Here is a 14,669-nt window from a genome sequence, read left to right as displayed (position 1 = left end):
CTACACAATGGAATATTACTCAGCTATCAAAAACAATGACTTTATGAAATTCAGAGGCAAATGGAGGCAACTGGAAAATATCATCCTGAGTGAGGTAACCCAATCACAGAAAAACACACATGGTATGCACTCACTGATAAGTGGCTATTAGCCCAAATGCTTGAATTACCCTAGATGTACAGAACACATGAAAGTCAAGAAGGATGACCAAAATGCTAATGCTTCACTCCTTCTTTAAAAGGGGAACAAGAATACCCTTGGCAGGGAATAGGGAGGCAAAGTTTAAAACAGAGACAGAAGGAACACCCATTCAGAGCCTGCCGCACGTGTGGCCCATACATATACAGCCACCCAATTAGATAAGATGGATGAAGCAAAGAAGTGCAGGCTGACAGGAACCGGATGTAGAACTCTCCTGAGAGACACAGCCAGAATACAGCAAATACATAGGTGAATGCCAGCAGCAAACCACTGAACTGAGAACGGGACCCCCGTTGAAGGTATCAGAGAAAGAACTGGAAGAGTTTGAAGGGCCCCATATGAACAACAATGCCAACCAACCAGAGCTTCCAGGGACTAAGCCACTACCTAAAGACTATACATGGATTGATCCTGGGCTCCAACCTCGTAGGCAGCAATGAATATCCAAGTAAGAGCACCAGTGGAAGGGGAAGCCCTTGGTCGTGCTAAGACTGAACCCCCCCCCCAGTGAACGGTATTGTTGGGGGGAGGGCAGTAATGGGAGGGGGAGGATGGGGAGGGGAACACTCATAGAAAAGGGCAGGGGGAGCAGTTAGGGGGATGTTGGCCCAGAAACCAGGAAAGGGAATAACAATTGAAATGTAAATAAGAAATACTCAAGTTAATAAAGATGGAGGAAAAAAAATATGCATGAGGGGAAACAACTCAAAGCAAAACAAAGTTCTACCCAAGATTCATAGCAGTAACAACACTTGATACATGGTGTAAGTACAAGATCAGTGCGTGTTAATATCAAACAGATCAGAAGATCTGAGTTGCCAAGCACAGAACCACACACTTGTAATCCCAGCACTCAGAAAGATGGGGCAGGAAGAGATCCAGTCCAAAATGAGCGTGGTAGTTTGAATGAGAATGGCCCCCATAGGCTCACTGTGCTTGAACACTTGGTCTCTAGTTAGTGGAACTAATTTGGGAAAGATAAGGAGATGTGGCCTTGCTGGCGAAGGTGTATAATGGGGGTGGCCTCTGAGCCCACACTAGGTCGAGTCTCACTGTCTGTCTGCAATTCAGGGATCAGATCTGAGATCTCAACTACTGCTCTAGCACCATGCCTGCCTGCAGCCACTCCCCTCACCCTGATGTTCATGGGCTAATAGCCCCTGAAACTGTGAGCAAGCCCCCAATTACATGCTTCTTTCAGAAGATGCCTTGGTTATGGTGCATCATCACAGCAATATGAGCTACAAAGACACCCTGGTTTGAGGAAAATGGGAAGGAAGGAAAGAGAGGGAGCTCATAATTAGTGGAACAGTGGGTACTGAGAAGAATAGCTTCAATAAAGTGAATCGTCCCTGTGTTTAAAGTTACTCTGGTTCTAAAAAGGATGACTGCACACAGTAGGGGCAGAGGTGGACACGACACAGACAGGAGTGTTGAGACCAGAGGTGGTGTGAAGACTGTAAGAAAATAGTAGCATCTGAACACAGCAGGGCAGCTAACATATAGATTTTGAGTGGTTGCGACAATATGCAGGAGACCTGTACAAAGCCAAACCAGACCAAATGCCAGCATGGAAAAGCAGCTAGCACGAAACCCCACCCCAACCATGGAGCTGTTAGCAAGTATTAGGATGGTGGGACAGGAAGAAACATCTTCTCCAAGAGTGTAGGCCCTGGTAAGTGACAGCACTCTAGAGGAAACCACACATCCAAGAAGAAAAAATAACTTAGGGTTTTGTAAAAGGACACAGAGTTGGATGGGGAAAGAAAGGAAGCAGACTGGAGAAGAGGTGATTATGACAAAACACCTTCTATGACATTCTCAAAGAAATAACAAAAATAAAAATAAATCCTCTAGTTCGCCAAAGGAATCTTAAACTCTAGCTCTGAAAAAGGTTCCAAATAAATTGACTAGATTCCCAAACACAGTTTTAAAACCTTAAGGGGCACACTACTAGGTGTGGCAATATAAGTCTATAATACTAGAAATTCAAGAGATAGAAGGATATAAGTAAATAAGGAGGGAGGGGAGAAGAAAACAGGGAAAATGAATAGGAGCAGAAGAGGATGGCTACTCCTTTCCAACAAGGTAAAACTTAGATACCTAACATCCAAAGAGGCATGCAGCATAAACAAATGAAACAGACTCAGAGCCGGCAGAGGCCTTAAAGTTACTCATCTATAACTCATGATTCTGCTGTTTAGATCAGACTTAAAGTTGGGAGGTCAGAACAGTAAGTCAGCTTCACTCATGTATAACTCCTGATTTTGTTGTTTAGATAAGAAAGATAAACAGAGAAGACAAACAGATTTTCGACCACATTAAAATATGGTTAGGATTAACAGCAACTTGGTGAAGAGATTCACTAAACTTGAAAACATACGGGTAGCAGAAGCAGGCAGCTCTCTGAGTTTGATGCAAGCCAGGAGTATGTAGTGAGGAAAGGAAAAAGAAAATAAATGAGGAGAAACTGTCTGAAAGGAAACATTAAAGAAAAAAGCATGAGTGACTCTCGAGAAAGGAGGAGGGTAGTGACAACATTGAAGTGAACATTATAAATTTACAAATAAAAGAAGCTCAAAGACTCCCAAGAACCCTGAAGAAAACCCCACCTATGGCATATCAACTTCAAGCCTCTGAAAGAACTGTGGAGAAAATCCCACCCAGTACATCAGTTTCATGCTCTGTCAAGAATTCTTTAAAGGACTAGAGAGACGGCTCAGCTATGAAAAGCCTGCCCTGTTGTAGCAGCACCATGTAAGCCAGTGTCTAATTGCCAATAACTCTAGTATCAGGGACTCTGACACCCTGTGTGGACCCTGAGGGTGCTCGACTCGTGTGTGCACACCCTCACACACTTGTGCATGGGCTTTTTAATATTAAAAAAAATCCCCAGAAATTACACTGCTGTCTTTGGACTGAATGCTACAGTGCAGAAATCAGAGCATAAATCTTTCATGATACCTCCACACCGCCAACAAGCCAGTATGTTGACCTTCCTATTCTCTGTATTCAAAGTCCCAGGGCATCAAACTCCTCTGCCTATTCATTCATATTTTCTGCACACAAACTATGAATTGGGCATAACTCTTAAGTTATAAAAGAAAAGCATGCAGCCACTCCCTTCAAAACCCTTCTGAGCCCCAAGAAAGGGAAACTCAAACGCTAGATGTAACTAACTCGAGCCCCTGAAGAGGAGAGATGGCTATTATTAGAATGACAGATAATTTTGTATTCAAGCCACTACAGCTTGAGAATGGAACATGTTGTAAATATTAAATAATAATAAAAGGTATATGCCTGTACTATCACAGCCAAAATACGACATATAAGTCTAAAAAAAGAAAAAGCTATTTTTATTTGGCAAATGAGGAAACTTAATAATGAGGCACATCATCATAAGGTGAAACGTAAAAGATGCAGTTAAAAGGGATTTCCTAGGAAACAGCAGATAAGCTAAATGACCTAAGACATAAAAGTGACTTCTGCCCCTCACAAGACACCAAGTGTCCTGTGGCTCTCAGACTTAATCTCTTGAGGTATGGTCTCTCACTGCACCTGTAGCTAGGAGAGCAGCCAGCAAGCAAGCCTGTGAGTGATCCTTCTGCCTCTGCTCACCACTGCCCTAGAGCTACAAGCATGAGCAACAACCAGGTTCCCATGGGTGCTTGGAATACAAACGCAGGTTCCCATTCTGCAAAGCAAGTTCTCCCCATCTCTCAATTCCCCACATCTTCCACCTTTAATCCAAACCCTACATAATATAGATCTACTCCACATCATCAGATTAGATTCATTTCTCCTCCAAATGACCACAGGACTTGTTTTAAATACATCTTAGGGCTACTGTTTTCCTAAAAGCTGTTATCAATCTTTCTCTATCCTTCCCAATAAACAGTTTCCAGAGAGGGGGCTTCCACACTCTAAATACTGCCTGCACTCGAAACTGATATATAACAAATATTAATTGAATATAAACTACCCCAACCTATAAGAAATGCTCTCTCTTTTTTTAAATTGGATATTTTCTTTATTTACACTTCAAATGTTATCCACTTTCCCAGTTTCCCCTCCAGAAACCCCCTATTCTATCCCCACCCTGCTTCTATGGGAGTGTTCCCCCACCCACCTACCCACTCCTTCCCGCCTCCCGGCTCTGGCATTCGCTACACTGGAGCATCAAGCCTTGGCAAGACCAAGAACTTCTCCTTCCATTGATGCCCAACAAGGCCATCCTCTGCTACATATGCAGCTAGAGCCACGGATCACTCTGTATATACTCTTTGGTTGGTAGTTTAGTTCCTGGGAGCACTGGGGTGTCTGATTGGTTGATACTGTTGCTCTTCCTATAGGATTGCAAACCCTGACAGCTACTTTAGTCCTTTCTCTAACTCCTCCATTGGGGTCTCCATTCTCAGTCCAATGATTGGCTATGAGCATCCGCCTCACTATATTTCAGGCTCAAGGATCTCCACACAAAACCAGATACACTGAAACCAATAGAAGAGAAAGTGGGGAACAGCCTCAAACACATGGGCTCTGGAGAAAATTTCCTGAACAAAACACCAATGGCTTATGCTCTACGATCAAGAATAGACAAATGGGACCTCATAAAATTGAAAAGCTTCTGTAAGGCAAAGACACTGTCATTACGACAAAACGGCAATCAACAGATTAGGAAAAGATCTTTACCAATCCTACATCTGATAGAGGACTATTATCCAATATATAGTAAGAACTTAAGAAGTTAGACTCCAGAGACTCAAATCACCCTATTAAAAATGGGGTACAGAGCTAAACAAAGAGTTCTCAGCTGAGGAATATCGAATGGCTGAAAAGTACCTAAAGAAATGTTCAACATCCTTAGTCATCAGGGAAATGCAAATCAAAACAACCCAGAGGTTTCCACCTGACACCAGTCAGAATGGCTACGATCAAAAGCCCAGGTGACAGCAGATATGGATGTAGAGAAAAAGGAACACTCCTCCATTGCTAGTGGGATTGCACGAAATGCTCTCATGTAAAAGCATTTCACCTTCTTCACACTGCACTGGCCTGTGCTGATGTGGCAGAAATATCAGCCATGAGGAACCATAGCAACCACAAAAATGACTGGTCAAAAAATAAGCCTCACAGAATTTTCTGAAGAAAACAATGTAAGTTTACTGCCGTCTAGACCAGCATGGTGTATCTACTCTAACTTTGATATGTACAATTGGTTCACTCAAAAGACAGTTAGCAAAATCTCAGCCACAAACATCAGAACAGAGACTGGGTATACACACTTGCCTTGTCAGGCCCCATACTAAACTCACCAAATTTAAAAATATCAAAAACAATCCCTAGAAAAATAAAAATAAATAAAATAAGCAAGTGAACAAGAAAGCAACTGTCAAAGCCTCCTCTAGTAGTACACATTGTAATCTCAGCACTTAGGAGCTAGAGACAGGGTCTCAGATTTGAGGACAGCCTGGGCTACAGAACCTGTGAAAGAAAGGAAGGGAAGAACAGAGGAAGGGAGAAAGGGAGGAGATGTTGAGATAATGGTAGAATTCAGCATACAAACACTCTCAATCAAAAAGTGGAAACAGACTAATAACTAAGTGGAATTGAAGCATGTCTAAACATTCAAAAATGAGAAAATAGCACCTGTACCTTAACACCTCTACCAAAGAACACACCCATACTATCTGCATACAGACTGCATAACCCAGCTGGATGAAATATTCAAACATGTAAATAAAACACTAAAAGAAATATAGGTATTATGATCATCCTGAGGTAAATAGTGTCTTACATATCACAAAGCAAAAGAGTGAGCACCAAGGTGTTTATATTTGCCCGACAGTATCACCTTTCAAGCTGTCCCATCTCAGCACAGAGGAGAAAACTGAGGGAACTATGTAAGGCCCTCGGGGGATAGCTGACGGGGCCAGAAAGGTACCTAGAGTTGCTATACATACTATTCCTTAACAAGTCATTTGTCTCATTCCCTCAAGAAATGAGAAAATAACAAAACTGGACACCCTGAATTCAATCTCCGGGGCCTCCATGGAAGGAGGTAACCCACTCCAAGATGTCCTCTGACTTTCATTCACAAGCTATGCATGGAATATATGTTCCTACACACACACATTTTTTAAAATGTACTATAAAAAAGAAATTTTTAGCATAAAACCGTGTAATTTTGAATACACAGGATATATATTTAATTATGCTTAGAAAAATATCTTTAAAAAAAAAAAACTGTCACCAAAAGAGAACTAGCCAAAGAAATTTCATCAGCATTTTCCACTTGTCTAATTAATGAAAATCATTGGTCACTCATACAGATACTTTTACTTCTGAAGACTGCAATTCAAGTGATGTTTGTCATATATGTATGTATAGTTATACTCACTTACGTAAGGGGAGGATTATTTGCATGCTGTAGCATGTATATAGAGATCAGCAGACAAACTGCAGGAGTCAGTTCCCTCCAATGAGGTAGCTCTCTGGGATAGAACTCAAGTCATCAAACTTGGCGGCAAGAGCCTTTATCCACTAAGCGATCTCAACAACAATCCTGGCTTTGACATTCTGGGGATAGGTTCACTATGCAGTCCAGGCTGGTCCTGAACTTAACATTCTCCTGCCTCAACTTGCTGAGTCCTAGGATGCAGGAACCTACTCCATACCTAGCTGGAAAAGTTCCTATTCTCTGTCGCTACACCTGTTGTTGTTTACATAAAAAACAAATATTCTAACATATATACAAGATTTAAATAGTATTACAAGAGAGCCCATTGTAGCCACTCTTAAAAAACACAAAAATTATCAAATAAATTTATAGGGATAATATTTTTTAATTAAATGTAGAATTTGCCAATTATTCTTTATTAGTTCTTTCCTTAACAAGTAAATTTGTATTTTACACTTTATGTTTTAACTTATCACTACTGTGATGTGCATGATGCATCTGAGGGCTCATGTGCCATGGTGTGTGTATGAGGATCTGAGGACAGCTCTGCGGATTAGGTTCTTTCCTTCTACCTTACGCGCCTTCTAGGGATCAAATTCAGGTGACCAGACCTGCCCAGAATGAACACACCTACTTAGCCATCTTGCCCACCATTTAAACAACTTTTAAACCTGTGATTTCTGTCATCAGAACAGTTTGTAATGGCTGAAAAGATTCAGTGCTGAGACCCCAGACTTGACTCCCAGTGCTGAACACAGTACTTCACAATCACCTCCAGTCCCAGAAAAATCCAAAAGCAACTTGGAAATCCAAAATCATGGTATTTATACATATACATACATCATTCAGGCACTTATATGAAATAATAGGTCAAACTGCTGAGTAGAAAGTTCCTTTTAAAAGCATGTACAGCTTTCAGTTCAGTTCTCTGTGCAACTGAAGAGATCAGGAATGACCTACATGTGCACTCACTTGACCACAGCAAGGTTTCAGCCAAGATAAAGATTCTGGGAATATTCAAATCCTGAGACTACAATAGGCCCCTAGCTTCCCCAAGGCTTCTAACACTGTTTAAGAATCTACGCTCTGGAGATTCTAAGGATCATGTCTGCCAGTCAGGATTCTCCATCCAGAGACAATGGCCCCGATGGGATAGAGCCGGAAGACATCATCAAGAGTAACTGGAATGAGAGTGTGGATAGCTTGAATGGCATGAATCTCTCAGAATCCCTCCTCCGTGGTATTTATGCCTATAGTTTTGAGAAGCCCTCTGCCATCTAGCAGCAAGCTATTCTTCCTTGTATCAAGGGTTATGATGTGATGCTCAAGCCCAGTCTGGGACTGGGAAAACAGCTACATTTGCCATATCGATTCTGCAGCAGATTGAATTAGATCTAAAGGCCACTCAGGCTTTGGTTCTGGCACCCACACGTGAACTGGCTCAGCAGATACAAAAGGTGGTTATGGCACTGGGAGACTTTATAGGCGCCTCTTGTCATGCCTGTACTGGGTCACCAACGTGCGTGCTGAGGTGCAGAAGCTGCAAACGGAAGCTCTCCATATCATCGTGGGCACCCCTGGCTGGGTGTTTGATATGCTTAACCGGAGATACCTGTCCCCCAAATACATCGAGATGTTCATACTGGATGAAGCAGATGAAATGCTAAGCCGTGGGTTCAAGGATCAGATCTATGATATATTCCAAAAGCTCAACAGTAACACACAGGTAGTTCTGCTGTCTGCCACAATGCCTTCTGATGTCCTTGAGGTGACTAAGAAGGTCATGAGAGACCCTATTCGGATTCTTGTCAAGAAGGAAGAGTTGACCCTGGAGGGTATCCACCAATTCTACATCAATGTGGAACGAGAGGAGTGGAAGCTCGACACATTGTGTGACTTGTATGAAACACTGACCATCACGTAGGCAGTAATCCTTATCAACACCAGAAGGAAGGTGGACTGGCTCGCTGAGAAGATGCATGCCCGGGATTTCACGGTTTCTGCCATGCATGGAGATATGGACCAAAAGGAACGAGACTGATCATGAGGGTGCTCCGACCCGGCTCTAGCAGAGTATTGATTACCTTACCACAGACCTGCTGGCCAGAGGCACTGATGTGCAGCAGGACTCCTTAGTCATCAGTTATGACCTTCCCACCAACAGGGAAAACTACAGCCACAGAAGCGGTCGAGGTAGTCGGTTTGGCCGGAAAGGTGTGGCTAGTAACATGGTGACAGAAGAAGACAAGAGGACTCTTCGAGACATTGAGACTTTCTACAACACCTCCATTGAAGAGATGCCCCTCAACGTTGCTGACCTCATTTGAGGGGCTGTCCTGCTACCTGGTCCTAGCCCAGAGTTCAGTCCTGGGGGATTTGAGGGGGAAGGGAAAGATCTATTTTTCAACACTGAACACCCTGCACTGAGCAAAGTCCACAGTGATAGCCATCAAATACGGACATAAGTTATTCCAACATAAGGAGGGTTTTTTTTTTAATTAAGTTTTTTTCTTTGATTGCTCTGTTTGATTTTTTTTTTTCAGACAGTCTTACTATGAAGCCAGACTAGCTTAGAACTTAATAGAAAACCCAGGCTGGCCTTCAACTTGCTATATTCCTGTTTCGGCTTCACCAGCCCTGAGAGTGAAAGCCACTATGCTCAGCTTTCACCAGGCTTTTTGTAGTATTCTACACTACCTTTTATTTAAAAAAGCTCTTTTTGCTAGAAATGAATAGGGAAAAGCTAATTGAAAAATTGAAAAGTCACTTCATAATTATTAAACTACTTTTCAACAATAAAAACAAAGATTTAATTTTGTTCCCTTATGCTTTATTTAACTCATTTCCCATATGATGAACAATTTTTCCTACTAAAGAAAATATATGAAAAATGCTGTTTGGACTCAAGGATAAATATTTGGAGTTTGTTTTGCTTTTGAGATATGATTTCATTATGCTAGCCCTAGATGGCCTCGAACTTGCTGCAAACCTTCTGCTAGTGCCTCTCCATGCTGGGACTATAGGCATGCACTACCATTCTCGGCTAGATCACCGTTAAAGAGAAATTTATTCAAAGTAAGTACAGGTAACACTAATAATAAGTGCACTATTTAATTTTTTAAATATACATATAAATAAATTACTTACCCCATCCAAAAGAGTATTTGATAAATGCATGCGGAGATCTTTACGAAATGGAAATTCCAGATTTGAAACATGAAAAACGGAATTATCTCTGTCAATCATAAAAACTTCATTTGTGCCATCAATCAACATCATGTAACTATAATAAAACATTAAAAGGTAGTATTAGCATGGTATCAACAGGATTATTACAATAGGTGACTTATTTTCTCTCGACTGGCAACATTTTCATGGAATGATTACTACAGTCCTTCTCTCAATCACATCAATAAAAAATTCACAACTTTCATTTGAGGAAACAAAAATAGAAAACTTGATTATTATGAACACAATATGATGTATGTTAAGAAAAAATGTTTTTGTACTTTTGATTAGATTCTATATCAAAGTATTTCAAAATGATATGAATGTATAATACATATGTATGTGTAATACATGTGTGTATTTTACAAATTAGATATTACATTTTCCATATCAAAGGTGAAAAAACACTGAGCTTAAACTATTCAATGCTCTTCCACCATACCAACTGCACAAATACTTCTTCTCTTTCAATCAACATTATGATAGTAAAAAATATCAGTGTGCCAGAACTATTATTCATAAGTACAAAATTAAAATATTTTGAACACAGCTATAAGAATTTTCATTGGTCTTTACTCTCAATATGCAGAAATATATGCACTTAACAAAGCAGCCATTCTCCGGAAATCAAATCACACGTGTTGTATCTGCAAATCAGTAAGTACTGGGTTGTCTGTTTTGCTTTGAAGACAGGACCTCATGGTGCTCACATGCAACGCTGGTGCTCGCCTTTAGTCCCAGCAGCGGAAGCAGGCAAGTGTTGTAGTCAGGGCCAAGCTGGTCTACAAAGAAAGTTCAAGGACAGCCCAAGCTACATAGTAAAATCCTGTTATGAGGACTCCACTTTGGCAGTGAAACTTGTCTCTCTTAAGAAAAGAAAAATGGTGGGGAGCTGAGGAAACAACTGAGTCAGCAAAGTGTTTGCTGAGCATGCAGGAATACCTGACTTTGACCTACAATACCTGTGGTGACTTGAATGAGAATGGACCCCCACAGGCTCATGTTTGAATACTGGATCCCCAGTTGGTGGGACTGTTAGGCAAGGATGAGAAGGTGTGGCCTGTGTCGCTGAGGGGGGGCTTTGAAGTTTCAAATGCTGTGCAATGCCCATTGCTCTCCCTGCCTCCAGCTTGAGGCTCAAGATTTAAGTTCTCAGAGGCTCTGTAGCCACCCACCTCCTATTCTACATCATGTACTCTAACCCTATAAAATAAACTCTTTCTTCCTCAAAGTTCCTTGGCCTTTATTACAGTAGTGGAGAAGTAACTAATGTAGTAGTACCCAATAAAACACCAACTGTTAAGGCACAAACTTGTAACCCCAGTGCTTAGGAAGGTGGAAACAGGCGGAACCCTGGGGCTAACTAGCCAACCAAGTTACACAAATCATGAGCTTCATTTCCCTAGTCTTAAAAAAAAAAAAAAAAAAAAAACCAACCCTCAACATACATCACATATACATGGACACACAAATAAAAAGTGCTCAAATTTCTCATCACAAAAATAAATAAAATACAAAAATAAAGTCTTGGGTAGATGCAGGAGGATTGAAGGCTTGTCTAGGTTACATAGCAAGATCCTGTCAAAAGCAAATAAAGTTCAGTCAAGTTGTTTATGTTCCATGTCAGAAAGGGTTAAGCTAAATGCTGTAGCTGAGTTGGTAGAGTGTTTGCCTGGCCTACACAAAACCCTAGCACAGAAACCCAGAATGGTGGCAGAGGCTTTTAATTTAATAACATGGAAGATGGCAGCAAGATAACCAGAAGTCTAAGGTCAACTGTGGTCACCCACAGAGTTCCTGGGCACATGGATGTGGAAGAACATTCCGGATATAACACTGAAAATGGAGGAAAACAATGGCCCATCTAACCACCTACCCAGAGAATATAGTGTGTCAGCAACAAGTACAGGATGGAGACAGAAGACAGGAGAGACACTGGGTGGAGAGACAGAGCTAACGTATAATGTGTTACTGTATGCATTTAGTGAGGGTGAGGGGAGTGGGAAACTAGTTAAAGTGCAGATCAGGAGCACAGAAGACATCTACCGGGCTTTCACCTGTGGGCTATCATGGGAGTCCTCGATGTTCCTAAAATTCCAGTTGACCCTGAGGCAGGTGATTGTTCCTTGTTACATATGGGAATAGATTGACCCTAACACACATAAGAGGCAGAAACTCAGTATCACTAAGATAAACATCAATCAGCCTCACTCTGGAGAAAAGAATTGATGAACCAAATACTAATCCAGCAGGCTCAAAAGCAACAGGAATACTTAGTTCCCAAGGCTCTCTTGTGCATGCTTTTTACGAGCAGTGATTCCGGGCATATGGGAAGAAATTAGGCTTTTTGAAAGAAATAAGAAATGTTCTAGGTTATGTTCAAAAACAAATTTAAATCAACATAAGAAAATGCCACTTAACAAGCAATTATGACACTGTCTACAAACATGCTATACAAGACACACAACCCAGCATCTTTAAGGTCTTGGGCCAGTATCTAATAAAAGGTATTTAATGGAAAAATAAGTAAGAAGGCAGTCATCATATCATTCTCTTAGAAAGTTAGGATATGCATATACATTAGGGTATTTTAAACCACAGGATAAGGTGTAGTAATACGTAGTATCAGCCCTCAGAAGTACTGTAGGAGCAGGAGATTCTGGAGTCTCAAAAGAAAAACTGAGCCAGGATGGAGAGATGTTTTAGAACACATGATGCTCTGGCAGAGAACCGAGATTCAACTCTCATCATCTAGATGACAACTCACTGCCATCTGTAACCTTCGTACCAGGGGACCCAATGCCCTCTTCTGAACTCCTTAGACACCAGGTACCTATTATACATAAATGTAGGCAAAACAATTAAGTACACAAAATAAAATTTAAATATCTAAAAAATAACTCTTTTTAAAAACTTAAAATCATGACAAAACATATAACTCCCTATTAAGTCCTAGCTTCCTAAACTTAACCTTAATCTGTATTCATAATTCAAAAACAACTGGCTTATTAATACATTTTTATATTGGGGGGATGGTGTGCCTCTTCTGTGCCTAAGGCAGATATTTTACTTCTCTTTACCAGATACTCAGATGCTAAGAATTGATGTTCATATAAAATAATTTCTAGAGTAGTGATATACTAACTTGTGATGCACACACGCAAAAACCTATGTATCTATCTTATGATTCGAACTTTCTTTCCTATTTTAAATAGATTATCAGTTTTAAAAAACAAAACACAGGTACAGCTTAAGAGATGGCTTAGTGTCTAAGAACACTGGCTTGCTCTTCCAAGGGACATGGGTTCAATTTCCATGGTAGCTCAAAATCACCTACAACTCTAATTCCAGGATCCAATGCCTCTGCTGGCCTCTGTAGACATTGCAGGAACATGGTATACATACGATACAAGCAAAAAACAAACAAATCTTTTGAAAAATACTGTACACTCATGCATATCAACAGTTTAAAAGATCAAAAACAAAACAGCCTTAAAGGATAGAATTTAATACAAAGAACTGACCATGTGAAAAACAGCTCTATCTAGAGAGATGACAAAAAGTTATTTAGTAATTAGCATTCAGGAATTCCTCTAAATGTATTAATACTTGGGTTTTGAAACAAGTTGTTGAAGTACAATTTTTGGGCTCAATTCTAATCATTTCCGAATGATATATCCTTCTATGTGATACTTACAGGAAGAAATGGGCAGGGCTAGGAACACACATTACTCGCATATGCAAGACCTTCTAAGTTCAGAGCACAGCACCAAAATAAATGAGTATCTCATATTTGGAAACAAAGGTTAAAGACTATAGAAAGTATTCACACATAACTCCTAAGACCATGAAAGCAAGCCAATTATTTTTGAAAGAGACAACCATCCCACACATTACTAGACACAGGCTCAGTACCTAACTAGAGATCTACTATCAACAACCATGAACCACTAATATAACTTCTCTTTAGAAAATTATCAATTGCAAATTTAATATTAAGAATTACTCACGTCCATATATTCATTAAGACACAGAATTTCACTGAATCCTTTTGTTCTAGTCCCATGCTTCACGTGTTTGCTTGTGTTTGTTCTTACAGATCTTGCTATGTAGCCCAAGCTGGCCTCAGGCTCGAGACTCCCCACCTGCAAAGCACTAGAAAGCCTTTCTAGCCCATGCCTGGGATCACAAACATGTATCTCCACATCTAGGTTAGTAGTGTTCCTTCTATAAAGGTGCATACACAGTAATTACAGGTTACAGAAATGCCATAATCATAAAATACTTTACTATAAATGCAACTTTCCAGCTGACCTGGAAACAATCCAGTTTTAAAAATCTTTCTCATTGAGATTATACAGTCGAGTAAAATCCCCAAAAAGTTGCATTAGTAAAATTTAGGAAGTATATAGGGAAAAAAATGAGAAAGTTGTGAGCAATAGCACATCGGGGTCTTAATTCACGTTCCTACCGCTACTTTAAACAGAAACTAATGCTGATTACCCCATCACCAATTCACAATCCTGATGACCAACTCACATTTCAAAAGTTTATCATAGACTTTGAAAGCAGAGATCTCTTTATTTGTCTTTACAGACGAGGTCAGTTCAAACACACAGGACACTCAATAAATGTTTAAGCAAGATTAGGTACAAGGAAGCTCGTCACACTATTCTATAATGATGAAAACTCAAGAATCTATCACAGAACAAACAGACTAAATACTATACGTCCACAGAAAAGTATAGTATCACACTATTTTAAAACATAAAAATATCCA

At 40.3% G+C, this 14,669-nt stretch overlaps 1 protein-coding gene and 1 pseudogene across 20 annotated transcripts in view; one reads left to right on the top strand and one right to left on the bottom strand.

Annotated features, from left to right (window-relative positions):
* The window catches only part of Rngtt (RNA guanylyltransferase and 5'-phosphatase), a 213,557-nt gene that overhangs the window by 158,194 nt on the left and 40,694 nt on the right, over positions 1-14,669 (bottom strand). For all 20 annotated transcript variants that reach the window (XR_015619687.1, XR_015619690.1, XR_015619686.1 and 17 more), the window contains 1 exon segment: positions 9,809-9,944. Coding sequence is in view for 10 of the 20 variants with exons in the window: in XM_087548855.1 (XP_087404981.1) it covers positions 9,809-9,944 (136 nt within the window). In the remaining 10 variants the exon portion in view is untranslated.
* LOC103692329 (eukaryotic initiation factor 4A-I pseudogene) lies at positions 7,748-9,004 on the top strand (annotated as a pseudogene).

This window comes from Rattus norvegicus, chromosome 5, assembly GCF_021556685.1.
Source record: "Rattus norvegicus strain SHRSP/BbbUtx chromosome 5, alternate assembly SHRSP_T2T, whole genome shotgun sequence".
In the NCBI taxonomy this organism is placed as follows: domain Eukaryota; kingdom Metazoa; phylum Chordata; class Mammalia; order Rodentia; family Muridae; genus Rattus; species Rattus norvegicus.
Note: the sequence above shows the minus strand (reverse complement) of the source record. Positions and strands in the feature narration are given on the sequence as shown.